Source organism: Coregonus clupeaformis, chromosome 34 (genome assembly GCF_020615455.1).
Source record: "Coregonus clupeaformis isolate EN_2021a chromosome 34, ASM2061545v1, whole genome shotgun sequence".
Taxonomy (NCBI): domain Eukaryota; kingdom Metazoa; phylum Chordata; class Actinopteri; order Salmoniformes; family Salmonidae; genus Coregonus; species Coregonus clupeaformis.
The window spans coordinates 35,907,630-35,934,762 of record NC_059225.1 but is presented as its reverse complement, the minus strand read 5'-3'; the positions used below and the strand labels follow the sequence as shown (position 1 = coordinate 35,934,762).

The 27,133-nt window shown below is 42.2% G+C and overlaps 1 protein-coding gene across 5 annotated transcripts; it reads right to left on the bottom strand.

The window, feature by feature from the left end:
* Nucleotides 1–810: 810 nt before the first annotated feature.
* Nucleotides 811–22,631, bottom strand: LOC121550062. Of its 5 annotated transcripts, XM_041862176.1 has the most exons (18): nt 22,554–22,631; nt 22,141–22,362; nt 21,789–21,860; nt 21,406–21,636; nt 19,020–19,157; nt 18,544–18,780; nt 18,233–18,337; nt 17,587–17,838; nt 17,301–17,390; nt 13,885–14,109; nt 4,528–4,642; nt 4,417–4,440; nt 4,084–4,127; nt 3,749–3,988; nt 3,406–3,531; nt 1,474–1,722; nt 1,280–1,384; nt 811–1,105 (listed from the first exon to the last, which is right to left on the bottom strand). In XM_041862176.1, the coding sequence occupies exons 2-18, from the start codon at nt 22,174–22,176 to the stop codon at nt 1,076–1,078; spliced, it is 2,319 nt and encodes a 772-aa protein (XP_041718110.1). In that variant the 5' UTR covers nt 22,177–22,362; nt 22,554–22,631; the 3' UTR covers nt 811–1,075. The 5 variants fall into 5 exon arrangements, 4 of the variants coding, with proteins under 4 accessions (XP_041718110.1, XP_041718107.1, XP_041718108.1 ...); XR_005996901.1 differs by having other exon boundaries at nt 1,280–1,379; nt 22,141–22,628; XM_041862173.1 differs by having other exon boundaries at nt 22,141–22,628.
* Nucleotides 22,632–27,133: the final 4,502 nt, after the last annotated feature.

The window sequence follows — 27,133 nt, the reverse complement described above, 5'->3', positions numbered from 1 at the left end:
CAGATTGACAGTCTGTCAAGCACACACACACTCAGATTAAGACACTCTACTTTGCTCATGACTTACGCATATGCCAATCATCATTGGCCTACACATTTGTTAGTAGCCAATCATCATTATCCCTTTTCTTATCGCTGATGAAGTACAGTTCAAACTCACCAACACAACACCAAATCTCAGATTAGAATAAGTCAACAGGAAACAATAACATGGGCAATAAATCAGTAGTCATGTGAAACTACACATTCGATAAACATTTACAGTAAAAAAAACAAAGACCAATTAGTGCTTACTACTGCATATGGAGGGACACAAACATTGATCTGATGATGAACAGAGTTAGCTCCACAACATCTGGATGTCTGTATGAGTGGTGTCCATTTCTCTCCCTGGACAGTAGCAGTGTCCTGGGTTTGTGCACTGTGGACATCCACCCTCCTCCCGGGCCCACTATTAAGCCTGAGGGGCTGGTCTCCCAAGAAAGACACAGCCCTTTCCCAACTCATACAGCTGGGCTAAGGTGAATAAACCAAGCCTTTTCCAGCTAAACACAGACGGATGGCAGCCCTGCATGACTCCTTGTTCTGTCATTACAACAGTCTCAACACACAAGGAAGGACTCTGGGGAAGGCCCCTTACCATAGTTTGTGGGTGCAGTGTCACTTAGTGGCCAGTGGATGGTATCAGCAGTCGATATTTGTGTGAGTTACGGTGGGGTTTCCCACACCACTCCTTCAATCACATCACATCAACTCAACTCCAGTCTCTCACTATATTTACATATTATTAAACAAATAAAGTGGACAGAAATTTGCAGGGGGAAAAAAACAACAGGATTTATTATGAACCATCAATATAATTGTAAATGTTAAAACACACACGCCGATCAAATTAGACAATTAAGTAATTTAGAAGACGCTCTTATCCAGAGCGACTTACAGTATTGACTCCATACATTTTTATACTGGTCCCCCTTGGGAATCGAACCCACAACCCTGGCGTTGCAAGCGCAATGCTCTACACGGGACATCATTGAACATCATATAACATCATAGAAAACATCTGGTTCTTGGCTTCAATTGTCTCTCTTTTTCTCCAAATTGAGCTAGAGAGAGAAAGAGTGTAAAACATTACATCAGACATTAACAAAAATGACAATATAATATAAACAATCTAATATCAGTCCTATAAGATTAAAGGATATCTGAGACAGACAGAGACACAAAGAGACAACCAAAAACAGCAGTTGAAGGTCAATTGACATTAATATGTGTCATACCCCTCTGAGGTCCACCGCATCACACAGCATGTAGTGGATTCTGGGGGATGTCCTCTTTCTCTTAACGATCACCCCAATCTGCCTGTAGTACTGATCCATTCTGGTCTTTGGAAGTATAGACTGGCTATTAGTGATCACATTGATAAATCAGAAAGACAAACAGATAGACAGAGACAGACGACATGTAGTTGCACCTCGGCCTCCTGAGAATCCTCCTCTAAGTCCTCCTCTAAGTCCTTGCCGATGGTGAAGAGTAATGTGCACAGACCTTCCAGTGAGCCATCATCACCATTCTTTAGTAGCTTTACAATGCAGTTGTGCATGATGGCCTCCGTAATCATCTTTAACTTGAACAACTCGCACATGAACTTGATGTTGCCTAACAACTCCCGCTGCCCCTTGGCCTCCTCCAGCTCCTCCCTCAGTTGCTGTCGGTCCTTCTTCTGGAAGGAATCAGGGACATTTGGTGAGCCTGCCTTGAACTAATCAAAATTGCATCGGACTAAACAAGGTACAAGTTAGTGAGTTGTTACAAGCGTTACAATAATCAGTTGAAGGGAATAAATACCTCAATGTAAAGTTAACAGCTGTGCAACCAAAAGGGACAGTTCAGGATTGTGGTCATGAAGCCCCCTATCTACTTCCCCAGATTCAGATGAGCTTGTGGATACCATTTGTATGTCTCTGCATCCAGTATGAAGGAAGTTAGAGGTAGTTTCACAAGCCAATTCTAACTAGCTACTTAGCAACTTCCTTCAAACTGAACACAGAGACATAGAAATGGTATCCACAAGTTCATCTGACTCTGGGATTTTGGCAATGAAGCCCTACTTCCCCAAACTATCCCTTTAATCAATTACAATTGTTTAGAAAGCATAAGGCATCATGAGGATAAATTATGTTCATGTAATGTATACTGAACAAAAATATAAAATGCAACATGTAAAGTTTTGGTCCCATATTTCATGAGCTGAAATAAAAGATCCCAGAAATGTTCTATATGCACAAAAAGCTTATGTCAAATGTTGTGCACAAATTTGTTTACATCCCTGTTAAAAATAATCCATCCACCTGAACGGCTTGGAATATCAAGAAGCTGATTAAACAGCATGATCATCACATAGGTGCACCTTGTGCTGGGGACAATAAAAGGACACTCTAAAATGTCACAATGCCACAGAATAACACAATGCCACAGATGTCTCAAGTTGAGGGAGTGTACAATTGGCATGCTGACTGCAGGAATGTCCACCAGAGCTGTTGCCAGAAAATGTAATGTTAATTTCTCCACCATAAGCCATCGTTTGAAAGAATTTGGCAGTATGTCCCACTGGCCTCACAACCGCAAACCACGTGTATGGCGTTGTGTGGGTGAGAGGTTTGCTGATGTCACGCTGTGAACAGAGTGCCCCATGGTGGCGGTGGGGTTATGGTATGAGCAGGCATAAGCTAAGGACAAAGAACACAATTGCATTTGATTGATGGCAATTTGAATGCAAAGAGATACCTTGACGAGATCCTGAGGACCATTGTCGTGCCATTCATCCACCGCCATCACCTCATGTTTCAGCATGATAATGCACACCCCCATGTCGCAAGGATCTGTACACAATTCCTGGAAGCTGAAAATGTCCCAGTTCTTCCATGGCCTGCATACTCAGACATGTCACCCACTGAGCATGTTTGGGATGCTCTGCATCGACGTGTACGACAGCATGTTCCTGTTCACGCGACTATCCAGCAACTTCGCAGAGCCATTGAAGAGGAGTGGGACAACCTTCCACAGGCCACAATCAACAGCCTGATCAACTCTATGCGAAGGAGATGTGTCGCGCTGCATGAGGCAAATGGTGGTCACACCAGATACTGACTGGTTTTCTGATCCATGCCCATACTTTTTTTTTAAAGGTATCTGTGACCAGTAAGGTATAGTATTCCCAGTCATGTGGAATCCATAGATTTGGGCTTAATTTATTTATTTCAATTGACTGAATTCCTTATATGAACTGTAACTCAGTAAAATCTTTGAAATTGTTGCATGCTGCATATATATTTTTGTTCAGTATAGATCAAGTTCAAGTAATTTTAACATCTCAGAGATAAAATGTTGGTCTGTGTTGGTCTACCTCAGTGATGGCGTCCAGTTCCCTCTGCTTTTCCTTTAAGACATTACTATTCTTTTTCTCAAAGCCCTTCTGGCATCGGTTCAGCAGCAGCTTGCGGAAATTTACTGTTACGCCGGGTACTTTAAGCTGAAAGGCAGGATATGTGGGAGGAAAAACTCATTGGAGGTTGATGGGTTGTAGTTATTGGGTCATAGAGAGAACAAGCGAGAGAGCGAGAGCGACAGACCGACAAGAAAAAGAAAATACAAAAAAATTATGAGAATTGTCATTTTTTACAAAAATATGGGATTACCTCTGGGATTGAGATGGTGAGAAATAGACAAACTTTAACATGTAGACTTACCCCCATGAGTTGGTGATGATGGCACACCTTGGCATAGACGTCAGCGTAGGTAGGGTATTCGATGGCCTTCTCATATATACGGTCAATAAAGCCCTTGAGTTTGTCCTCTGTGTCAATGGTGAATGCACTCACTACCTTCATCGACTGATGGTAGTTCTTAGGAGTCAGCCTGTCCAGGATGTCATCCATTTGTGCATACATTTCCTCGGTCTTCACTGTATCTAGGTCCACAACGTCCTCCTTCAAGTCATAAGTTAGGGGGCAGGTGAGGAAGTAAGCCAACAACATACAACCAGGAGATTATTACTAAACACACGTATACATACAGATCTTACCAAGTCCTTTTCTTCCACTGCCTGTCTGTCAAGAGAAGTGATGGCTGAGAGAGAGAGAGAGAAACAGAGAAAGAGAGAAAGAAAGAAAGAGAGAGAAACAGAGAGAGAGAGAATAAATAATGTCATAATAAACACATAGCTTCAAAAAATGTTTAAAAACTATAATATTGATCATGGATGGTCAGTCCTCGTCATCCATAGCTCCGGCTAAGAGTTTGAGAGTGGTTACATTTCTCCAGCTCCATTCCACAGCTGTTGACCCCAAAAAGTGGCGGGCGACAACCACTGAGATACTTTACCTCGGGCCAATTGTGCTGTAATGGTAATGCTTACTGTATGGTTCCAGCATGTCTTCAACTGTAAAAAAGAATTACTAAAATAAATGTCTGAAGGAATCTGGCATATGCTAAAACAAATAGTCCGGCTATAATCCTTAATGAGTACCTATTGCATAAAACGTCTTAAATTGTCTCTTGGAGGTATTCTCAAATAGCTTTTGCATTTTAGTGGCATACATCCTCTTCACTTCTCCAAAAGCCTCTGTGATGCTGGGCAATTTCTACAGACAGAAAAATAAACATTCAGGAAATCAAAAACCGTACAAATCCAATTCCGAAAGACAGTAAATACACTGACGAAATGGTAAAAGACAAACCAACAGGTGTCCATATAAATAGTTATAGTGACACCAAAGTGCCCATCATAAGTATTCACCATTTGTGATTCAAAGTGGGGGTAAAATTGATATAAATTGTCACTTTGTAAATGACGTTCCATAGTAGAAGAACAATTCTAAACATTTCAACAACAAACACCCCCCCACACACACTTTGGTAGCAGTTACAGCTGGGAGTCTTTCTTGGTAATTCTCTAAGAGCTTTGCACAGCTCGATTGTGCAATATTTTCTCATTATAAGATGTGCAAGTGACGTCGTCCTACGTCATAAGGGTGCTGTCCCCTAATCGGAAGGGTGCTGTCCCCTAATCTTTTGAATGGGCTTGACGATTACATCATCATCATCATATCAATTCACGAAAAAGTAGTGATTTAAGATATACACTGAGTGTACAAAACATTAGGAGCACCTGTTCTTTCCATGACATGGACTGACCAGGTGATTCCAGGTTAAAGCTTATTAATGTTACCTGTTAAATCCCTATCAATCAGTGTAGATGAAGGGGAGGAGACAGGTTGAAGAAGGATTTTTAAGCCTCGAGACAATTGAGACATGGATTGTGTAGGTGTGCCATTCAGAGGGTGAATGGGCAAGACAAAACATTTAAGTGCCTTTGAATGGGGTACGGTAGTAGGTGCCAGGCGCACCGGTTTGTGTCAAGAACTGAGGGAAAAAGTGGGTGCAACTCAAAATTAGGAATGTGTTTGTGGATGAATTTATTTCTGCCAGATGCCTTTTATTAAGTTTTTGCGCATAAGACCATTGTGCTAAGTATTTTCCCCATTGAAAACCATAAAAAAGCCATAAAAGTTCAAAAACTACAAATCTACTTCCTGGAAAATGACGTGTCACTTCCACAGGGTATTCCTTTGACAATTCTTCAAGCTCTGTAAAGTTAGTTGTTGATCAGTGCTGGACAGCCATTTTCAAGTCTTGCCATAGATTTTCAAGCAGATATACAGTGCAGTTGGAAAATAAAATCAGACACCTTCACTTTTTCCACTTTGTTACATTACAGCCTTCTTTTAAAATGTATTAAATAGTTTTTTATCCCCCCGCTCAATCTAAACACAATACCTCATAATATCAAAGCAAAAACAGGTTTAGAAATGTTTGCAAATTTATTCAAAATACATATATGAAATATAACATTTACGTAAGTATTCAGACCCTTTACTCAGTACTTTATTGAAGCACCTTTGGCAGTGATTACAGCCTTGAGTCTTCTTGTGTATGACGCTACAAGCTTGGCACACCTGTATTGGGGAGTTTCTCCCATTCTTCTCTGCAGATCCTCTCAAGCTCTGTCAGGTTGGATGGGGAGTGTCGCTGCACAGCTATTTTCAGGTCTTTCCAGAAATGTTCGATCGGCTTCAAGTCCGGGCTCTGGCTGGGCCACTCAGAGACTTGTACCGAAGCCACTCTTGCGTTGTCAGGTTGTCAGGTTTCATCAAGGATCTCTCTGTACTTTGCTCCGTTCATATTTCCCTTCGATCCAGACTAGTCTCCCAGTCCCTGCCGCTGAAAAATATCCCCACAGCATGATGCTGCCACCACCATGCTTCACTGTAGGGATGGTGCCAGGTTTCCGCAAGATGTGACGCTTGGCATTCAGGCCAAAGATTTCAATCTTGGTTTCATCAGACCAGATAATCTTGTTTCTCATGGTCTGAGAGTCTTTAGGTGCCTTTTGGCAAACTCCAAGCGGGCTGTCATGTGCCTTTTACTGAGGAGTGGCTTCCGTCTGGCCACTCTACCATAAAGGCCTGATTGGTGGAGAGCTGCAGAGATGGTTGTCCTTCTGGAAGATTCTCTCATCTCTACTCTGGAGCTCTGTCAGAGTGACCATCGGGTTCTTGGTCACCTCCCTGACCAAGGCCCTTCTCCCCCGATTGCTCAGCTTGGCCAGGCGGCCAGCTCTAGGAAGAGTCTTGGTGGTTCCAAACTTCTTCCATTTAAGAATGATGGAGGGCACTGTGTTCCCGGGGACCTTCAATGCTGCAGAAATGTTTGGGTACCATTCCCCAGATCTGTGCCTCGACACAATCCTGTCTCGGATCTCTAAGGACAATTCCTTCGACCTCATGGCTTGGTTTTTGCTGTGAAAAGACAATCTAAATAATTATCAATCATTAAATTAAAAACGTTAATGTTTATTTGTCCCGATTGTTTTATTATTTTTTTGACTATGGAGAACATTTAATTAGGTGGCCTATTTTTTGGTTATTCAACGGGCATGGCATAATAGTTAAGCTTTTCCCTGCAATAGGCTATTGTCTTTATGGTCGGGATTGCGTTAAATTGTATAGCCTAATCATTTTTAATTGTGTCGAGCACTCTGGGATATGGGATATGATGTCGTGTTAATCCGGTCATGTCACGCCCTGGCTCTGGGGACTTTTATATGTTGAGCCAGGGTGTTAGTTTCTATGTGTTAGTTTCTGGGTGTTAGGTTCTATGTTTCGTTTTTATGTTCTTGTTCTAGTTTATGTGTTTCTATGTTGGCCGGGGTGGTTCCCAATTAGAGACAGCTGTGGCTCGTTGTCTCTGATTGGGAACCATACTTAGGCAGCCTATTGTGCACTTGTCTTTGGTGGGATCTTGTTCCGTGTTAGGTTTGTTTTTTGGTGTTTAACCTTGGACTTCACGTATCGTTTTGTTGTTTTGTTCGTGTGTACTAGTTAATAAATATAAGATGTACGCATATCACGCTGCGCCTTGGTCCGCTCATTACGCATATCGTGACAGAAGATCCCACCAAAACAGGACCAAGCAGCGTGTTCAGGAGCAAACGCCGGGTATGGAACATGAGGTGACTCTGGTAGATGTCCTCCTCGGTTGGGGGAAAATCACAGAGGAGGAGGCCGTCCGCTACCGGAGGGCGATGAGGGAGGATGCCCAGGCAGGAGAGGAGAAGCGGCGCCAACCGGGCCGTCGTCGGACAGGCGAGAGGCAACCCCAAGACATTTTTTGGGGGGGGCACACGGCGTGGACGACGGGGCAGCAGGAGGCAGCTACAGGGCGTATCTGCAGAATAGGAGAGGAGGCCACCAGGTTACGGGGGCTATTGGTCATGAGGGAGCAGGAGTTAAATGGTCAGAGGGAGGAGCTACAGGAGGCGTTGAGGGAGAAGGAGAGTGTAGAGGCACGGCGAGAGGAACTGAGTAGGCAGCAGAGGGAGCGGAGGTTTATGAGGAAACCCAGTCCCGCTCCTCGCACCAAGCAAGTGGTGTGTGTCACCAGTCCGGTCCGGCCCGTTCCTGATCCCCGCACTAAGTTAGTGGTGCGTGTTCCCAGTACGCCCCGACCCATTCCTGCTTCCCGCACAAGGCCAGTGGTGTGTGTTCCCAGTACGGTCAGGCCCGTTCCTGCTCCCCGCACTAATTTAGTGGTGCGTGTTCCCAGTACGGCCCAACCCGTTCCTGCTCCCTGCACTAAGTTAGTGGTGCGTGTTCCCAGTCCGGCCCGACCCGTTCCTGCTCCCCGCACTAAGTTAGTGGTGCGTGTTCCCAGTACGGCCCAACCCGTTCCTGCTCCCCGCACTAAGTTAGTGGTGCGTGTTACCAGTACGGCCTAACCCGTTCCTGCTCCCCGCACTAAGTTAGTGGTGCGCGTCGCCAGCCCGGCCCGGCCTGTTCCTGCCCCTCGCACCAAGCCAGTGGTGCGCGTCGCCAGCCCGGTCCGGCCCGTTCCTGTTCCCCGCACCAAGCCAGTGGTGCGCGTCGTCAGCGCGGTCCGGCCCATTCCTGCTCCCCGCACCAAGCCTGTGGTGCGCGTCGTCAGTCCGGCACAGCCCATGCCTGTTTCACCGGTGCCTGGTCAGGTACCGGTCAGCTGCTCCACACCAGAGCCTAAGCAATCCGCTCCACCGATGTCCAGTCCAGCTCCAGCCAGCGGGACCAGACCAGGGGCGCTACGGGGGGTTAGTTAGAGGGTGGTGGTCACGCCCGGAGCCGGATCCACCTCCGAGGCGGAATGCCCACCCGGCCCCTCCCCTGTTGGGTTTAGTTGGCGCGGTCGCAGTCTGCGCCTTTGGGGGGGGGGGGGGTACTGTCACGCCCTGGCTCTGGGGACTTTTATATGTTGAGCCAGGGTGTTAGTTTCTATGTGTTAGTTTCTGGGTGTTAGGTTCTATGTTTCGTTTTTATGTTCTTGTTCTAGTTTATGTGTTTCTATGTTGGCCGGGGTGGTTCCCAATTAGAGACAGCTGTGGCTCGTTGTCTCTGATTGGGAACAATACTTAGGCAGCCTATTGTGCACTTGTCTTTTGTGGGATCTTGTTCCGTGTAGGTTTGTGTTTATGACCGAGGACTTCACGTTTCGTTTTGTTGTATTGTGTTAAAGTACTCATTAAAAGATGTACGCATATCACGCTGCGCCTTGGTCCGCTCATTACGACGATCGTAACAGGTCAGGCCTTTTGAGTTTAACATTTTGAATTTTGGGGTTTTGTAGGCTTCCTATTTTGGATCAAGCCTTCTTTTCCTAAGTAGTCATTCTGATCTTGTTCCCAATGATCAGTGCTTTAGTTTATTATGTCACTATCCAGCAGTCCACTTTCTGAATTTACGCTGCACCTGACTGTCCATGTTTTTCTGTGCAACAGTCTTTTGATGTTAACATTTGAAAAGTTTTGCCGTTTACTAGTATATTTGGTGATTTTAATTTATGGATGTGACAGCACTTTGGTTTCACTAATAAATATGTTGAAATGGAACCAAATGATCTGATTCTGTCTTCAGTCCTTTTTAGGCCTATAGCCTATGGTAGGCCTATTGCAATAACATGCCTAACCAGCCTGAGTAGGCCTATAACTCCATTCCTATTCTATTCAGAGTTTAGAGAAATCAATTGAATTGGAAAATAGCTATTATCATGCTGGTTATACCAGGCTACTAAATGTGATGCATGTCTGTTGAAATTTGAAAGAAATCCACCCGCACTACTACTCAGCCAGTCAGTACTGCTCATATCGATGCTACAAACGCCATTTTCAAAACGCGAAGATTCTTTTTAGAGGCAGTCGCTCTTTAAAGACCGAATTTGTGGTCTTGAGTGGTCTTAAGACCACTAGATCAAGAGTCCATGGGCCCTTTCTTCAATTGTAAGAAACTCAAGTCAACTTTTAAACTTGAGTACAGTATAGCACAGTATAGTAGAGCATAGTACAGTAGATTAGGGTACATTATACAACGGGTGGGTCTAATCCTGAATGCTGATTGGTTAAAACCGCATTCCAGCCAGTGTCTATTCCACAAATTGCCACGGGCTAAATCTATGACGTTAAAATGCCTATTTACTCTGTTCCATCTGACTGCGCAATCCACTGTCTCATCAGGCCAGCCAGGCAACTTATAAACTTGATCTTCACTATAAAAAGCATCTAGACATTATCTCACATTTCTTTTAGACTAACATTTAGTTTTCAACAGTGGAGATTTGTATAAACCTTGCTGTCTGTCTCTCCGACATTTGCAACATTGTAACAATATTCCAATTCGATCTCCTGCTGTCCCATAGTAATGAACGTGTCAGGAGTCGGGACGAGACAGACAGACAGGCAGCGTTTCTCAGCTGGTCGAAATCATGAATCAGCTGGCATCATTTTTATGGATATATACAAAAAAAATATCAATTGAAAAAAGGTAAAAACGAAACGCAGCTAATTTGCAGTCTTTCCAGCTTCAGTTTGAAGTGATTGTGTTACTGTAGCTGAGTTGTTGGCTAGCTCCTCTGAACAACAGTGTCCTGACGAGTGAGCTCATTTTCTATTCCAGGCGAAATCGCGCCCCATTAGGTCATTGTTATGGATGTATCCAAATAAATGGAACTAGAAAACAGCTTAAACAAATGCAAATGCAGCTACTTTGCTGTTATTCTGGCTGAACTTTTTGACGTGACTGTAAATTAGCCGTAGTTGGCTAGCTAGCAAGCAAGGGATAAGAACGTTGCCAGCCAGTATGGCAAAGGAACAAAAAGACTGAACAACTGGGTCATGTCTCTAGCAACCCTAGATTTGTGTCGGAACTATATCTTGTGGAAGGATTAAATAGTATGAATACATTTATCAAAATAACGTTTTTAATGAAAACATGTCAATCATTATTTGAATACATTATTTGAATATGTTGGTAACCCGTTGTATAAAAGTGATAATCCCCTCGAAGCCGGTGTTCGGAGGATATATTTGCACGGTTTGCCGGCCCTCGACTAACAACACCCGTGCCAATATGTCCTCCAACACTAGCTTCTCGGGCATTATCACTTAAGTAGAGCACAGTACTGTAGAATACAGTACAGTATAGCACATTATAGACATCCATGTTTTGGCCAATTAGATGTCAATGTTTGGGATCTTGGAGGGTTGGAGCCCCCCTGCTGGCTATGAATCTCAATACTTTACACTTTCTCCTGAAGTTTGCACACACACACATATATATATATATACACATATATATATATATATATATATATATATATATGTGTATATATATATATATGTATATATGTATATATGTATATATATATGTATATATATATATATGTATATATGTATATATGTATATACAGTGGGGAAAAAAAGTATTTAGTCAGCCACCAATTGTGCAAGTTCTCCCACTTAAAAAGATGAGAGAGGCCTGTAATTTTCATCATAGGTACACGTCAACTATGACAGACAAAATGAGGAAAAAAAATCCAGAAAATCACATTGTGGGATTTTTAATGAATTTATTTGCAAATTATGGTGGAAAATAAGTATTTGGTCAATAACAAAAGTTTCTCAATACTTTGTTATATACCCTTTGTTGGCAATGACACAGGTCAAACGTTTTCTGTAAGTCTTCACAAGGTTTTCACACACTGTTGCTGGTATTTTGGCCCATTCCTCCATGCAGATCTCCTCTAGAGCGTGATGTTTTGGGGCTGTCGCTGGGCAACACAGACTTTCAACTCCCTCCAAAGATTTTCTATGGGGTTGAGATCTGGAGACTGGCTAGGCCACTCCAGGACCTTGAAATGCTTCTTACGAAGCCACTCCTTCGTTGCCCGGGCGGTGTGTTTGGGATCATTGTCATACTGAAAGACCCAGCCACGTTTCATCTTCAATGCCCTTGCTGATGGAAGGAGGTTTTCACTCAAAATCTCACGATACATGGCCCCATTCATTCTTTCATTTACACGGATCAGTCGTCCTGGTCCCTTTGCAGAAAAAACAGCCCCAAAGCATGATGTTTCCACCCCCATGCTTCACAGTAGGTATGGTGTTCTTTGGATGCAACTCAGCATTCTTTGTCCTCCAAACACGACGAGTTGAGTTTTTACCAAAAAGTTATATTTTGGTTTCATCTGACCATATGACATTCTCCCAATCCTCTTCTGGATCATCCAAATGCACTCTAGCACGGGCCTGGACATGTACTGGCTTAAGCAGGGGGACACGTCTGGCACTGCAGGATTTAAGTCCCTGGCGGCGTAGTGTGTTAATGATGGTAAGCTTTGTTACTTTGGTCCCAGCTCTCTGCAGGTCATTCACTAGGTCCCCCGTGTGGTTCTGGGATTTTTGCTCACCGGTCTTGTGATAATTTTGACCCCACGGGGTGAGATCTTGCGTGGAGCCCCAGATCGAGGGAGATTATCAGTGGTCTTGTATGCCTTCCATTTCCTAATAATTGCTCCCACAGTTGATTTCTTCAAACCAAGCTGTTTACCTATTGCAGATTCAGTCTTCCCAGCCTGGTGCAGGTCTACAATTTTGTTTCTGGTGTCCTTTGACAGCTCTTTGGTCTTGGCCATAGTGGAGTTTGGAGTGTGACTGTTTGAGGTTGTGGACAGGTGTCTTTTATACTGATAACAAGTTCAAACAGGTGCCATTAATACAGGTAACGAGTGGAGGACAGAGGAGCCTCTTAAAGAAGAAGTTACAGGTCTGTGAGAGCCAGAAATGTTGCTTGTTTGTAGGTGACCAAATACTTATTTTCCACCATAATTTGCAAATAAATTCATAAAAAATCCTACAATGTGATTTTCTGGAAATTTTTTCCTCAATTTGTCTGTCATAGTTGACGTGTACCTATGATGAAAATTACAGGCCTCTCTCATCTTTTTAAGTGGGAGAACTTGCACAATTGGTGGCTGACTAAATACTTTTTTTCCCCACTGTATGTATATATATATATATATATATGTCAAAAGTGTCCATAATGAAACAATTCACACACACACACACAGTGTTAATTGTTTCATTTTGAACACTTTCAACTTATTTTGGCCTTTAAAGAATCCCCATAGTCAACATATGGCTGGCCATCTTTCATTTGGACAGATCCCAGCAAACATACTTTATATTTTAGTCCCAAAACCATACATATTTCTTGATATGTTAGGATGTTTGGTAGTGACACTTCTTAAAAATACATGAAGATTTACCAACTTGCTCACTCATTTTTTCCACAATGTTTGGAGACAGACAACTCACCATGTGGTCATGCTGGAGAGGATTGTGATCCCATCACCTGGTGATATTTGTAGGGGTGTGACTTAAAGCACATTCATTCTACAGTCTTTTAATATGTGTGTTTCGGTAGTGACATCAAAAGGTGACAGCATTTTTTAGAGAAAGATATAAAAAAAATAGAACAAAGCAAGATGTTCTTTTGAAATAATAGTGAAAAAACTAAACATGAATTGCTTAATTTTCTAACTTGAAGTTTAGGAGTCAGGGTTTGGGACAGCCACCTCGGTATAAATAGGTGTATAAATAATAACTTTGTACAATATTCATTTAACAATATATGTTTGTTAATGCCTTGAATTGTATTAGAACATATCATTATGTAAATAAATGTCCCAAGTTTGAAGACTTAACTTATTTCTATTTATTTTTGTATCGCTTTTTGGGGGTGGGACTGTAATTTACGCCACTTCTGTAGAATCACCCATATACATATATGAAAATAAACTACAAAATAATCCAAGGGGGTGAATACTTATGTATAGAATGATATGTATGACTACCAATACAGAAAGGTAATTGCTTTTGGTTCAAACATGTTCACTTCTTAATATCAGTGTTTAATCTGTCTTCTGAACACTTGTAACACTATTAGAGAGCCATTGATCTTACCTGGAGGAAATGGGGGAAGTCCTCTATGTGTGGAAGCTGCCTACCCTCCGTTTCAGTCCTCTTCAGCTCATCAAGCTCCTGCTCAAGCGTCTGTATGAGTCCCTCAGCCTCACGCACCATCTCCTTCTCTTTTGCTTGGATCCGCTCTCTCACCTCTGAGCACCTTGTTTCAATCAATTTGGTGAAGAACCTCTCACCGTCCTCCAGTGTAGCCTGAGATAAACACTGTCAGAAGAGAAGAGAGAGAGTCATCCGTTTCGAGGGGTTTGTCTCAGAAAGTTAGGTAAGCATCTGCTATGTCACGCCTCACTTCTCCCAAAGTATGGACTTGCACACTCCCTGTCATGATTATAAGAAATGAACTGCATTGGCTAGAGGGAGTTAAATCCATCATTGTTAAATCCATGACGGGGAGTGTGCAACTGCACACTTTGGGAGAACGGTGGAGAATAAAGGAGCATGGGATTAATATAAATTGTATTTGCTTGATTCCTCATTGGAGGAGAAGGTCCGAGGGGAGGAACCGCAGATCTTCTCCACCAATACATTTTGAGAAGGAGGTGAGGAGAGAGGAATCAAGCAACCACAAAAAAAGAGATTCACCCATAGATGAGGCCTAAAACAGCTCATTAGTCAACTGGTGTGTATTCATTAATCGGATTCCATTGCAAAAGGTTTTGCAATGGAAACCGTTTACTCTAGGAACCAAATAAAATGGAACCACACAGGGAAAGACCTACAGTACCAGTCAAAAGTTTGGACACACCTACTCATTCAAGGGTTTTTATTTTTACTATTTTCTACATTGTAGAATAATAGTGAAGACATCAAAACTATGAAATAACACATATGGAATCCAGTAGTAACCAAAAAAAGTGTTAAACAAATCAAAATATATTTTATATATTTGACATTCTTCAAAGTAGCCACACTTTGCCTTGATGACAGCTTTGAACACTCTTGGCATTCTCTCAATCAGCTTCATGTGGAATGCTTTTTCAACAGTCTTGAAGGAGTTCCCACATATGCTGAGCACTTGTTGGCTGTTTTTCCTTCACTCTGCGGTCTAACTCATCCCAAACCATCTCAAATGGGTTGAGATTGGGTGATTGTGGAGGCCAGGTCATCTGATGCAGCACTCCATTACTCTCCTTGGTCAAATAGCCCTTACACAGCCTGGAGGTGTGTTTTGGGTCATTGTCCTGTTGAAAAAGAAATGATAGTCCCACTAAGCCCAAACCAGATGGGATGGCATATCGCTGCAGAATGCGGTGGTAGCCATGCTGGTTAAGTGTGCCTTGAATTCTAAATAAATCACTGACAGTGTCACCAACAAAAAGCAACCCCACACCATCACACCTCCTCCTCCTCCATGCTTCACGGTGGGAAACACACTTGCGGAGATCATTCGTTCACCTACGGTTGGAACCACAAATCTTAAATTTGGACTCATCAGACCAAAGGACAGATGTCCACTGGTTTCTTGGCCCAAGCAAGTCTCTTCTTCCTATTGGTGTCCTTTAGTAGTTGTTTCTTTGCAGTAATTCAACCATGAAGGCCTGATTCACACAGTCTCCTCTGAACAGTTGATGCTAAGATGTGTCTGTTACTTAAACTCTGAAGCATTTATTTGGGCTCCAATCTGAGGTGCATTTAACTCTAATGAACTTATCCTCTACAGCAGAGGTAACTTTGGGTCTTCCTTTCCTGTGCCGGTCCTCATGAGAGCCAGTTTCATCATAGCGCTTGATGGTTTTTGAGACTGCACTTGAAGAAACTTTCAAAGTTCTTGAAATTTTCCAGATTGACTGACCTTCATGTCTTAAAGTAATGATGGACTGTCGTTTCTCTTTGCTTATTTAAGCTGTTCTTGCCATAATATGGACTTGGTCTTTTACCAAATAGGGCTGTCTTCTGTATACCCCCCCTACCTTGTCACAACACAACTGATTGGCTCAAACGCATTAAGAAGGAAAGAAAAATTCCACAAATTAACTTTTAAGAAGGCACACCTGTTAATTGAAATGCATTCCAGGTGACTACCTCATGAAGCTGGTTGAGATAATGCCAAGAGTGTGCAAAGCTGTCATCAAGGCAAAGGGTGGCTACTTTATAGAATCTCAAATCTCAAATATATTATTATTTGTTTAAAACTTTTTGGGTTACTACATGATTCCAAATGTGTTATTTCATAGTTTTGATGTCTTCACTATTTTTCTACAATGTAGAAAATAGTAAAAATAAAGAAAATCCCTGGAATGAGTAGGTGTGCCCAAACATTTGACTGGAACTGTACATGGATTTGTCCCAGAGGTGGCACCATAGTTTTTCCTGATCTGGTAACCTAACCAGGTAAAACGCCGGACCTTATACAGTATGACGTGATTCATCTGTTGTAAAAAGGTTTAATATGGGCTATGATGGGACCAGAGTTTTTCTAATCAGGACACATGGTTTTAAAAAACTTCTGGAAAAACTCCTGGCCTTTGGGAGGATGAAAACCCTGTCAAACTGTAGCAACCTTGTAGTTTATATTTTATAAAGAAGGACTAGGGGGGTTTCCTATACACAGAGTAAGCAACATATATAACTCACAGGGCTGAGCTTGCTTTACACATGTTTGCATCATATAGTCCTGCTCTATGCAACTGTAGGCCTAATTAAAAATGAACTCAGTCTGTCAGCTATTGTGTTTATTGATTAATTACAGTTAATAATTTTGCATTGAATAATTCTAGGTAGCGTAGACAGCGCAAGTTTGAATATAAACCAAATCTGATCCCATTCACATTCTCACAAACAAATGGGCAATAAATACACAACTTTACTGATTTGTTTACCCTGGCCAGAGGGACAGGGCACATAATAGGTTAGACTACGCAGCTGCTGTTGTTAGTAGCTTAGTTGATCAGACTGAAAAATTGTCTCGTTTCCATACAATACAGCATGTCAGATCGCTAATGTTTAAGTGTATAGGCTGCCACACTTATGTAAGAGTTTTTGCTTGTGTCTTTCGGGAGTGATGTGTTATCAGGTTGCTAAATAAATACCAGAGGAAAGTGGAGAGCGCACCTTGAGCTTTTTGTGTTGTGCCCGGTCTGCGCGACCTGCGATTTCTGTGAATCTGATTGGTCAAGACATGCAAAGAGCCTGCAGCAGCACTCCGATGTGGAGGACAGAGAAATTGTGCGTGAGTTGACAAATCACAAGGCAAATCGAAAGAAACGCTTTGCTTCAGTATGTTTTACTAAACTAATTAAAAAGACACACCTGATTGAAAAGTGCTGCGGCAAATCCTGTCTTGTCACACGTTTTCCGGCGGTCCTGAATTTTGTCCAATAGAAACTCTTGTTTTCGTTGCAGACTAAACATTTTGCAATGGAATCCGACTAATGAATACACCCCTGATGTCTCACCTTCAGAGACTCCACTTCCTGTCTCAGTTTCTGTAGCTCCTCCTCTCTCTCCTGGATTATCTGCTGGCATGTTTTTAAGGGCACACTCGCCTTTTTGTGTAGACAAACATAGACAGTTGTAATTGGCATCACACAGTGGATCAAAACATATCCCTTTGTGATACACACATCAGCATGATCTTGATTCAGGTTGAAATATGTCTTGGTCTACACAAGCTGATGGGTAAAGCCTGCAACATTTCTATGTACCTCTTATCCTTAGCTTATAATGGTATTCCATTAATACCTTTTTGGTAGCCCTCCCTGCTGCAGCCCCTCCTGCAGAGTCTGTCTCATGGTCTTCAGCTTTCAGTTTATCATCATGATGAGGACATACATTCTCCTGTAGTGGTGTAGATATGCTGACCAGCTCCTGTTTCTTCATGGCTGATGACTTATAGTGAGGACGCAGAAAAGGTTCAGTGTCTACAGGTCCAGTGTAATCGTCAGCTTGCAGTCTGGTCTTCTCCATCTTTTCAGCAAGCTGGGTTATTTCTGTCTAGAGAGAAAAGGCATACACCCCCCCACCACACACAAAACATGACATCACTAATATTAAATAAAATAAATATTATAGAATTTACAGAACAGTAATTCATACAATTGACGCATATAAACTACATACTACGGCTTTAGAGCATAGAGCAAAAAAAGAGACAACCAAAAGGTTAGATATGGATGTTAAGAGGTAGAAGAGGTTAGATATGGATGTTAAGAGGTAGAAGAGGTTAGATATGGATGTTAAGAGGTAGAAGAGGTTAGATATGGATGTTAAGAGGTAGAAGAGGTTAGATATGGATGTGAAGAGGTAGAAGAGGTTAGATATGGATGTTAAGAGGTAGAAGAGGTTAGATATGGATGTTAAAAGAGGTAATAAGAATAACTGGTCATACCTTTCGGAGATCCAACACATCTTGCAGCATGCTTGTGATTCTGGGGGAGGTTGTCCTATTCGTCAAGATCTTCTCAATCTGGTTGTAGTACTGATCCATTCTGGGCTGTGGAAGTGTAGACAGTCCAAGTGAATGCTTTTGACTGATTTATAGATTTGAATCTATTGGATTAACCTATCAGATAATTTTGGATAAGAAAAAGGTACTCGTGCAATGCCACTGATTTTGATGTCATGGATTAAAAAAAACAAATAAAATAAAAATTAAACAGACAGACGGGAGGACGGACAGAGAGAGAGACAATGCTGTACCCTGGCCTCCTCAAAGTCCAATTCCTTGCCGATGGTGGAGAGTAAGGTGCACAAACACTCCATTGAATCCTCGTCGTGGTTTTTCAGCAGCTTTACGATGGCATCGTGCATGATGGCCTCCGTAATCATCTTCAACCTGTACAACTCACACATGAACTGGATGTTGCCTAGAGACTGCCTCCGCCCCTTGGCCTTGACCTCCTCCAGCTCTTCCCTCAGTTTCTGGCGGTCCTCCTCCTGGAAGGAATCAGTAAACAAATTAAACTATACAATTTGTGACTAGTTAGATAAGAAAACTTTTTCCAATGACCAATTCAGGGGAAGAACACCATGCAAGTTTAGGGCACATGATCAACAATGCATTAAATAATCAGTAAAATGCAGAGGAATGAATATAATTTAGATCAGATCAGAATTTCTCAAAGTGTTGTTCTATAATGTAATGGGCATTGTGTCTAAAGAGATGAACGTGCTACCTTGGTGATGGTGTCCATCTCCTTATGCAAGATTTCATGATTGTCCCTCCCCATGTTCTCAAAGTCTGTCTTGACTCGGTTCAGAAGCAGCTTGCGGAAATTTTGTGTCACTCCTGTTACGGCTGTGGGTACTTTGAGCTACAGGTGTAAGATATGGGGGGTGGGGGGGGGGGGTAAATACTCAATGGTGGGTGTAGTGCAGCAGGGCCAAGCCTAGCCAGCACGAGGAATGTTGTCTAGGGGAACAAGCTCCAGAGCATTGTTCCCTTTACGAGGGTGTGGCTTCCCTCTAATTGACTGCCTAAAGACATAAAGGTGTGCAGCTCTCACTGCTGGGTAGAGCGGAATGTCCGAGACTTTTACGGTTTGCGCTATAGGTTAGGCCTGTGGACGTCATGCTTTCCCCCCCTAAATGTAAAGTCTAAGAGCCAGGATTTAATTAGCCTTTTTTTACTAAAAGCCCCTTTGTTTGCACCTGGCTCCTGTGCCTTTGAGTCCTTGCCTATGCCCGACCGCCTAGACCAGGGATCATCAATTAGATTCAGCTGCGGGCTGATGTTTTTTCTTGAGCGGATGGTCGGGGGGCCGGAACATAATTACAAATAATTAGTACACTGCAAAATGACCGAAAGAAGCCTGACTAAAACTTTAATTTCAAACCTTGTTTACATTTCTATATGATCTTATGTACAGTAGGGAGAACAAGTATTTGATACACTGCCGATTTTGCAGGTTTTCCTACTTACAAAGCATGTAGAGGTCTGTAATTTTTATCATAGGTACACTTCAACTGTGAGAGACGGAATCTAAAACAAAAATCCAGAAAATCACATTGTATGATTTTTAAGTAATTAATTTGCATTTTATTGCATGACATAAGTATTTGATCACCTACCAACCAGTAAGAATTCCGGCTCTCACAGACCTGTTAGTTTTTCTTTAAGAAGCCCTCCTGTTCTCCACTCATTACCTGTATTAACTGCACCTGTTTGAACTCGTTACCTGTATAAAAGACACCTGTCCACACACTCAATCAAACAGACTCCAACCTCTCCACAATGGCCAAGACCAGATAGCTGTGTAAGGACATCAGGGATAAAATTGTAGACCTGCACAAGGCTGGGATGGGCTACAGGACAACAGGACAATCCATGTCATGGATTAAAATCCTGCAGCGCACGTAAGGTCCCCCTGCTCAAGCCAGCGCATGTCCAGGCCCGTCTGAAGTTTGCCAATGACCATCTGGATGATCCAGAGGAGGAATGGGAGAAGGTCATGTGGTCTGATGAGACAAAAATATAGCTTTTTGGTCTAAACTCCACTCGCCGTGTTTGGAGGAAGAAGAAGGATGAGTACAACCCCAAGAACACCATCCCAACCGTGAAGCATGGAGGTGGAAACATCATTCTTTGGGGATGCTTTTCTGCAAAGGGGACAGGACGACTGCACCTTATTGAGGGGAGGATGGATGGGGCCATGTATCGCGAGATCTTGGCCAACAACCTCCTTCCCTCAGTAAGAGCATTGAAGATGGGTCGTGGCTGGGTCTTCCAGCATGACAACGACCCGAAACACACAGCCAGGGCAACTAAGGAGTGGCTCTGTAAGAAGCATCTCAAGGTGCTGGAGTGGCCTAGCCAGTCTCCAGACCTGAACCCAATAGAAAATCTTTGGAGGGAGCTGAGAGTCCGTATTACCCAGCGACAGCCCCGAAACCTGAAGGATCTGGAGAAGGACTGTATGGAGGATTGGGCCAAAATCCCTGCTGCAGTGTGTGCAAACCTGGTCAAGACCTACAGGAAACGTATGATCTCTGTAATTGCAAACAAAGGTTTCTGTACCAAATATTAAGTTCTGCTTTTCTGATGTATCAAATACTCATGTCATGCAAATTAATTACTTAAAAATCATACAATGTGATTTTCTGGATTTTTGTTTTAGATTTCGTCTCTCACAGTTGAAGTGTACCTATGATAAAAATTACAGACCTCTACATGCTTTGTAAGTAGGAAAACCTGCAAAATCGGCAGTGTATCAAATACTTGTTCTCCCCACTGTATCTATTATGCGTGGGAATACTTGAACAGATATCCAAAATGAATCACTTGGAGCTGATTTCCTGGTGTTTTTACAGTCTGGTGCCCAACAATGAAAACAGATTTTATGAATAAAATTGAATTATAAATATAAGGCCCACCAGTTGGGGAACACTGCCTTTAACCAACTGTGACAGTGCAAAGGGTTTACACTGTCTATGGCAAAGTCTGTAAGATTTCCAACTGTTCTCCATGTCTGGTCATTGGCATTTGACAAAGAAATAGCAATCACCTCTGTGAGAGACAGACAAAATACAGACAGATGGAGAATTGTACAGATACAGACTTACCGCCATGAGGTAGTGGCACATGTTGGCGTAGACCACAGAGCTGGCAGGGTGTGCTATGGCCCTGTCATATATGAGGTCAGTGATGGACCTCAGTCTGGCCTCTGTGTTTATGGTGAACTCAGTCATTGTCTTCATTGATTGCTGGAAGTTGTTTTGAGTCACCCTATCCAGGAGGTCATCCATTTGGGCATACAGTTCCTGTGTCTTCCCTGGCTCTGGATCCTGAAACTCCTTAAAGTTATAAGTTGGGGGCAGGTGAGGCAGTGACATATAGACATTCAAGTTAAAAGAGGTGAGCATGATATCACCAGCAATATTCAATCAGGAGGGTTTACTGAACACACATGTACCGACTGTGTACATACACACTTGCCAGAACTTACCATGTCCTTTCCGCTGGAAGAGGGAGCTGGTGACTGGGCTTCTTGTTTGTGTGGTTTGTTCCCACTCTTTCTCTGTTGGCAAACACGTAGTGGTATTGAGGCAATAATACTGTGGTATTAGAACATTATTCTCTGTTTGATATACACTCCTCCTGAATCTTGGATTGTTCTAGAACTGTGTCTCTGCCTGCTCTGGTAGATGGGTGGGGCCTGTGTAATCTTCACTGAACTCACATGACATCCAAAGTACATTGTACAAAGTAGGCTACGATTTTGTAATAAGAGACATTTCTTTCTACATCTATTCCATGTAGTTAAGTCACTGCAGACAGGAAAGAGTTATTATCCATACCTTGTTCATGCTGACCAGGTACTGATTTCTCAGCATATGTTTGCTGAGTATCTCCTCAGTATGTTTCCTCAGTATTTCCTCAGTATATGACTTGGAGTATATGACTAGGTTTCCAGATCCAGTGTCATCAGCTTGCAGTCTAGTCTTTTCACATTTTTCCACCACTTCATCAATCTTGGTGTTTGTGTATAGTGCAGGTCTTGGGGTGTAGGTCTGTCTGCACTGAAGGCAGATGTGGTAGGGATCATTTTGGTCATCCTGATCCCAGTTACCAGTATAGACTTTACAGTAACTATGTCCACAGGGAATACTCCTCAGATCCAGTAAACCCACACAGATTAGACAACTTAACTTTTTTTGATTCAAAATATCTATAGTTTCAGCCACGTTACTACAGCGAATTCGATACATACCAGAGATGAATATCTTTGATTTTACTACTAAGACTCAGTGTAACCTACTGCTACTGTTTCAGCTCAGCTGTTGGTTTCATTTCTCTGGAAATGTGAGCGTTAGAGGGGAGTGGCCTTCTTACGTAGAGGGGGGAGAGCTTATTCAGTTATTGGCTGAGGCACGTGAGCTAGAGGAGAGAGAGCAACACGCGCCCATGTTGTGACAAAAAATGTTTACCAGTTGTCAGTAGGCTATTTAGATTGTCATTATGGAGACAGCTATTTCCATAAAACATTAATACTCTAGAACTGATGCACATCAAGAAATAATGGAGACAAAGCACTGGAAAACGACTTTGGATGCACTAGAGCGCATTACATAAATCTGCTTGGAGGTGGTTTAAACTGCATTCTAATGTTGACTGCTTCAAGAAAACGGTACCAATCGATGTTCTTGGGTCTCGGGGGCTGCCTGAGTGGAAATTTGAAATGGAAGTTATGGAACTCCCTTGCGTGGTTATTTTTATCGGGAAAATGATACTGACATTAGGCTAAATGTGGAGAATTATACATTTGCCTCTGTTGGCCATCAAGTAGCCTATTAATGTAAATGCCATTGTAGGCTACCATTTGACACAATAAATATGTTGAAATTACAATATCACTGGAGTCATTGCAAATCAATGTGTGCCACTTGTGTAGCCTACCTGGAGCTGGCAAAGCAATTCAATAAATAGCCTATAACTTCAGTTTATTGTTGTTGTAACTTTGTGTTATTATGAACGCATTAGATTGACGGTAACAGTAGTCAGTCTAGGCTACAGGTAAAACAAAATTTAAAAAATTAACATTGGCTGTTGTTGACAGCATATCCAGTTCATACACATTATTAATATTTAATTCAGTGATTGAAATTATGACCCCATCCTCAGTAGCCTATTCCAGCAGATTCTTGGGGAAACAAGCACTTATTTGCGAAATCGCCTCGCTATTCATGTTGAATAAATTAGTCTGTTAATTTGAACTAAGCAAGCTGCTAAATCGTTCAGTTGACATCTTGCCTAGGCTACTGTAGACTATCTGAAATGAGATGTAGGCCTATCAGCGGCTATAGGCTACCTGCCTTTATCCAAGCGAACTATGGCAACATTTTATTAGAATCATAAACCCAGATTTGAGTCTGTAGCCTATGCCTATTGAAATGACAAATCAATCTCGCAAATGGCCCATTTATAACGGTTTGTAGTCTTAACATCTGGCACATAATAACAGCACAATTGCCAGAAAATAGCCTAACAATTGTTTTTTATGTTCATCCAAGTGTTTCTTGCTCAGAGATTTCGAGATCCTCTGTCCAACTTTCATCACTCAAACTCTCCTGTCGGATTAACCTATAGTTATGCACATGCACAAAGGGGATTTATTTACATTTACAAACCTGGTTCGAGCCATGAATGCTGATTGGCTGAAAGCCGTGGTATATTTAAGCAATAAGGCCCGAGGGGGTGTGGTATATGGCCAATATACCACGGCTAAGGGCTGTTCTTATTATTATTATTATTATTCTTAGGGACGAAGCAAAGCGGAGTGCCTGGATACAGCCCTTAGCCGTGGTATATTGGCCATATACCACAAACCCCTGAGGTGCCTTATTGCTATTATAAACTGGTTACCAACGTAATTAGAGCAGTACAAATAAATGTTTTGTCATACCCGTGGTATACGGTCTGATTAACCATGGCTGTCAGCCAATCAGCATTCAGGGTTCGAACCACCCAGACCATATACCACAGTTATGACAAAACATTACTTTTTACTGTTCTAAATACGTTGGTAACCAGTTTATAATAGCCAATATATCACGGCTAACGGCTGTATCCAGGCACCCCGTGTTGCGTCGCGCATAAGAACAGCCCTTAACCGTGGTATATTGGCCATATACCATACCCCCTTGTGCCTTATTGCTTAATCACAGCAGTCAATCGAGTTAAATCGACATCCATTGATGGAAAATGATCTGGCGAGTTTAATAAGGGAAAATTATATTTTCTCTTGTCACATATTCTAATTCCTTTATTACGCCATGTCATAGCTTGCAATACATCTTATTTTGAGGAAACCCACATTTTGCTTTTAACGTCGTTACAAGTTACTATGATATTGCTTCTTAATTGTCTCGATAACGTTATGGAAAAAGGGTTTATTGTATAGATATGGCAACTCCTCTCTTGCTGTAAAAAAAAGAAGAAAAAGAAAAGCCTAGTTTTCAGCCCTTTTGGGCGGGTTTTGAGTGGTCATTGGGCTATACATTTTAGCTTGACCTGACAAGCCTGGTGAGCAGTGCTTGACTTGGACTGAAATAGTACTCATTTTGGGTGCCAGTACTGTTTATATTTAGGTGCAGGAGCTCCACAACACTTTTGAGATCATTTTCTATTAGAGGAACAGAACATTTTAGGTGCCGGTACTGGACTCAGGTGAGCTTCTGTCCAAGTCAAGTACTGGGGGTGAGAGAGGGACTGGCTTCTTACAAACATAAGTCATATTTTAATAGTAATCAGGCCTTAATTCGAGTAATAAAATATAGATATGACACTGCAACAATGTTTGATTTAGTCATAACATGGAAAAAAAATTGTTTTGCTCAATTAGACACCATTAATTTGGTATTTAGCTTGATGTGCTCCTTCTGCTGCCACTGGTATTGTAAGGAAGGCTTAGCTACTTCCTAGTAGGTGGAGTTTATTCATGCTGTGAATGACGGTTCGGCACTTCAGTGGTGCTTTTACTGTCAATAATTCCATTGAACCAATAGTGGGCTTTTATCCAGGTAGTCCCTCCCCTTAAACAGTTTTGCCAGGTTCTGATTGCAGACAGTATTACCGAAGATTGTTTATAACTAACCCAAGACAGACCACAGCCTGTAGTTTCAAATGGGAGCAAATGAATCAGAGTGGGCAGAACAAGCAAGGACGTGGGCAGAGCCAAGCACAAGCTAGCGAGATCCTATTATTGGGTTGCATGTTTCGTCACAATATTGTTTGTTTTGAACGTTCGTTTTGGATTGATGCCCGAATGAGCATTCTACTCAATGCATCATCAATAAGCGCTGATGAAGTTTTCATCAAAAGTGCATTACAGTGGCTTGGAAATACAATGACACAATAATTAGTACAAAACCTTTTGTCGTCGTCAGATTGACTTTAGATGCAATATAACGTTAGCTAAGATTGAGGGGAGGACACCGTTAGCATTGCTAGCTATTTTTGACAAACTTTGCTAGCTGATGACATTGCCATCTGTCTAAAGTACATTTGACGTCATGATAATGCTGCCAAGTTCCTTCCTACTAAATGTGACCATTTTAGCAACGTCATCGTATTTCCAGGCACTATAGTGTAATTTTGACTAAACAGTCGTTAGCCACCGTCCAGAATGACTGGCTTTATCACGACTTCAGACACCACGGAGGGCTGCTTGAGAACGTTCGTAACAATGGCATGACGTGACGGAGCTGCAACCAAATCAAGCCGTTCTGGTAGTTCCGGGTTGCGAGCATCGGAAACACAGATAGAACAATGAGACAGATATCTCACCGGATGTATAATTGTGAAGCATCCGCTTGGCGAGTGGCCGGCAGTTGGAGAAAATGGAACGAGATGGATTTTGGCCGACATTCTGCTAATTTTCTCATCGATTAAACATTTGATCTCAATACAGTTTTCTGTTCCCAAAACTAGAATCTGTTACGAACAGAGTGGACTAAGTTTTGTAGACTTTACCCTTTGCGTTGTTTAGAAGAAGTGCAAAGGCGAATTGAGTTATTGCAAAAATTGCTGAAGCTGGAGACTCTTATCTCCCTCACTAACTTTAAGCGTCAGTTGTCAGGGCAGCTTACCGATCACTGCACCTGTACACAGCCTTTCTGAAATTGGCCCACCCAACTACCTCATCCCCATATTGTTATTTATTTTTCTAATTTACACCCCAGTATCTCTATTTGCACATCATCTTTTTCACATCTATCATTCCAGTGTTAATACGAAATTGTAACTATTTTGCACTATGGCCTATTTATTGCCTTACCTCCATAACTTACTCCATTCGCACACACTGTATATTTATTTTCTGTTGTATTTTTGACTTTTTGTTTTGTTTACCCCATATGTAACTCTGTGTTGTTGTTTTTATCGCACTGCTTTGCTTTATCTTGGCCAGGTCGCAGTTGTAAATGAGAACTTGTTCTCAACTGGCTTACCTGGTTAAATATAGGTGAAATAAATAAAATAAATTGCACCTACGCACTTCAGACTAGGCGTTCCCTAACGGAAATATGTAGCTAGAACGCTCCAATAGGATCTCGCTAGTTCGTGCTTGGCTCTGCCCACGTCCTTGCTTGTATTGCCCGTTATGACTTTTTTGTTCCCATTTGAAACAACCAGCTAAGGTCTATTTTGGGGTGCTTTCGTAAATTCACTCTGGCTATCTCCTCCAATTTCAGAGCTCTCTCGTCTGAGTGTGCCAGAGCGCAGAATCACTGAGGAATTTACAAACCCGCAACACCCGTCGGCAAAAAACTTAATTAAATTATTGCCAGCAGC

Coding starts and splice junctions, on each gene's coding strand:
- LOC121550062 (XM_041862173.1), bottom strand. CDS start 22,551: ATGTATCGAATTCGCTGTAGTAACGTGGCTGAAACTATAGATATTTTG. Junction 17,839..18,232: donor ATGTGTTGGATCTCCGAAAG/GTATGACCAGTT, acceptor TTTTCTCTCTAG/ACAGAAATAACCCAGCTTGC. Junction 3,532..3,748: donor ATCATCACCAACTCATGGGG/GTAAGTCTACAT, acceptor CCTGCCTTTCAG/CTTAAAGTACCCGGCGTAAC.